This window comes from Trichophyton rubrum, assembly GCF_000151425.1.
Source record: "Trichophyton rubrum CBS 118892 genomic scaffold supercont2.12, whole genome shotgun sequence".
NCBI lineage: Eukaryota > Fungi > Ascomycota > Eurotiomycetes > Onygenales > Arthrodermataceae > Trichophyton > Trichophyton rubrum.
The window spans coordinates 489,964-492,414 of NW_003456417.1; the positions used below are offsets into that span (position 1 = coordinate 489,964).

A 2,451-nucleotide genomic window follows, 5' to 3' on the forward strand; every position below is an offset into this window, starting at 1 on the left:
GGCAGATTCTGTCTTCCTGGAGGTCCTCCTATCTGCCTATGCTGCGTGCTGCTCACCGGGCGCTTGTCGCCCTCACCAAGAAGTCCTGGGTCGGATCTAGCCCGTCTCTGCCTCTCGTTCTCGGCTTTCCTAACGTCCCCGTCCATGGAGCCACGTCGGAAAGCTTTCCCTATTCCTTCCTCCAGTTTCCGGCCGGAGATGGACCCGAGATCATCGAGACGGACGTTATCATTGTTGGCAGCGGCTGTGGTGCCGGCGTGGCTGCGAAGAATCTCGCAGAGGCTGGCCATCGAGTCATCGTGGTAGAGAAGTCTTACTTCTTCCCTAATGACCACTACCCCATGTCCGGCTGTGAAGGTGCTTTCCATTTATTCAGCAACGGTGGAGCAGAGCTGTCGGACGATGGTTCGATAGGCGTCGTCTCTGGTTCGACTTGGGGCGGAGGCGGTACTATCAACTGGTCGGCGTCGCTGCAGACCCAGTCGATGGTACGGGAGGAATGGGCTAACTCTGGCTTGCCTCTATTCACGTCTTCTGCCTACCAGACCTCCCTTGACCGAGTCTGTGACTACATGGGTGTCTCCACTGACTTCATCCAGCAAAACCATGGAAACAGCGTGCTGATGGAGGGTGCTCGCAAGCTTGGATACTCTGCCAAAGCCGTACCCCAAAACACAGGCCATCAGAAGCACGCCTGCGGATACTGCGCCTTGGGATGTGCCGCCGGTATCAAACAGGGGCCCGCCGTTACTTTCTTGGCCGATGCAGCAAGAGCTGGAGCTACCTTTATCGAAGGCTTCAAGGCTGAAAAGGTGCTCTTTGGTAGGAAACTGGTCAAGGGCAAAAAGGTTGCCATCGGTGTTCGAGGGACGTGGACTTCTCGAGATGCCTCTGGAGCAACCCATGGTAAACCGGCCATAACCCGAAAGGTCGTCATCAAGGCGAAGAAGGTTGTGGTTTCATGTGGAACGCTTGAGAGTCCTCTGCTGCTTCTCCGTAGCGGACTCAAGAACCCGCAGATAGGCCGCAACCTTCACCTTCACCCAGGTACATGTCTCCCATCTCATCTAAAAAATAGTCTTCTGTACATTTTTCTAACTATACCACAGTTATCATTATCTCTGCCATGTTCGATCATGAAACTCGGCCATGGGAGGGCTCCATTTTGACATCCCTTGTTAGTGACTTCGAGAACCTCGACGGCTGTGGCCACGGCTCAAAGATTGAGGCAGTCGTCATGCTTCCAAACTTCTTCCTTCCCCTGATGGCATGGGAAAATGGCCTCGACTACAAGACCTTCGCCGCCAACGCTCGCCGAATGGCAGGTTTTATCAGTCTGACCCGCGATCGAGACACCGGAAGAGTATACCCTGACCCCAATGACGGAAGATGCCGCATCGAGTATACCCCTTCTGCCTTTGACCGCAAGCACATCCTGGAGGGCATCATCGGCGCCGCAAAAATCGCATACGTCTCCGGTGCCAGAGAGATAAGATCTTCATCGTTGGCTATCCCGACTTTCACCCGTCCGGAGACATCTTCTGATGCAGCGGATGAGGGTGTCAACAATGCCGCATTCCAGGAATGGATCAAGAAACTTCGTACGGGTGTCCCTCTGCCGACGGAACAGTCTATGTTCGCAAGTGCCCATCAAATGGGTACATGTCGCATGGGAATTTCCCCAAAGACAAGCGTCGTTGACCCTACTGGCATGGTCTGGGGCACTTCCGGTCTTTACGTCGCTGATGCCTCCGTCTTCCCAAGTGCCAGCGGCGTCAACCCCATGATAACCAACATGGCCATCACAGATGTCACAAGCCGTAAACTTGCCTCCATCATGAGCCATGATCCCGAAGTTATCAAGTCGCGGCTATAAAGCTCAGGATATAATGCCGCTACTGCTCAGAGGTTCTCCTCTTTCTTTCACCTATAACCAGTTCTTTTCTGAAGGAAGATCAGCTCTCTATTTTTCTTAGATGGGCCACGATGGGAGGATACATCCGTCATGTCTTAGCATACCAGAGCCAATGGAGTCCTGTAAACAATCCCTGTGTACGCAATACCTGCGTCTATCCTTAGCAGTTATTCGTTAGTTATACCTAGGCAAATGCACCCTTTTTTTAACTAGTTGTGAATATTCCCATCGGTATCAAAAAGCCTTCTTAGTAGATAATAAAGTAGATTTATATAATATATCGTTTTGAGAATAGAATTATATGCTCTCTATATAGTTAAGTATATTCACTAACTAGTTATAGTATTTTATATACCAGCCGGGGTAGGGTGGTGACCCGTCAACCACCAGCATGAATTGACACTTCTACGCAGTGTTAGTGACTAGTGATAACTATTATTCTTACCAAATCCAACACTGACTATCAGGTATCCCTCGTCAAACGTCAAATAGAGCGAACATCCCCTAAATTCGAGAGGCTTCTCCTGTAATAGCGA

General features: G+C 50.9%; 1 protein-coding gene across 1 annotated transcript; it reads left to right on the forward strand.

Annotated features, from left to right (window-relative positions):
- Nucleotides 1-725: 725 nt before the first annotated feature.
- TERG_08235 (uncharacterized protein) lies at nucleotides 726-2,236 on the forward strand. Its single transcript, XM_047748910.1, has one exon. It carries the CDS (start codon nucleotides 1,127-1,129, stop codon nucleotides 1,874-1,876), a length of 750 nt encoding a protein of 249 aa, XP_047604901.1. The 5' UTR covers nucleotides 726-1,126; the 3' UTR covers nucleotides 1,877-2,236.
- Nucleotides 2,237-2,451: the final 215 nt, after the last annotated feature.

What these genes read in the sequence shown, in the direction of transcription:
- TERG_08235 (XM_047748910.1), top strand. Translation starts at nt 1,127, where the DNA reads ATGTTCGATCATGAAACTCGGCCATGGGAGGGCTCCATTTTGACATCC.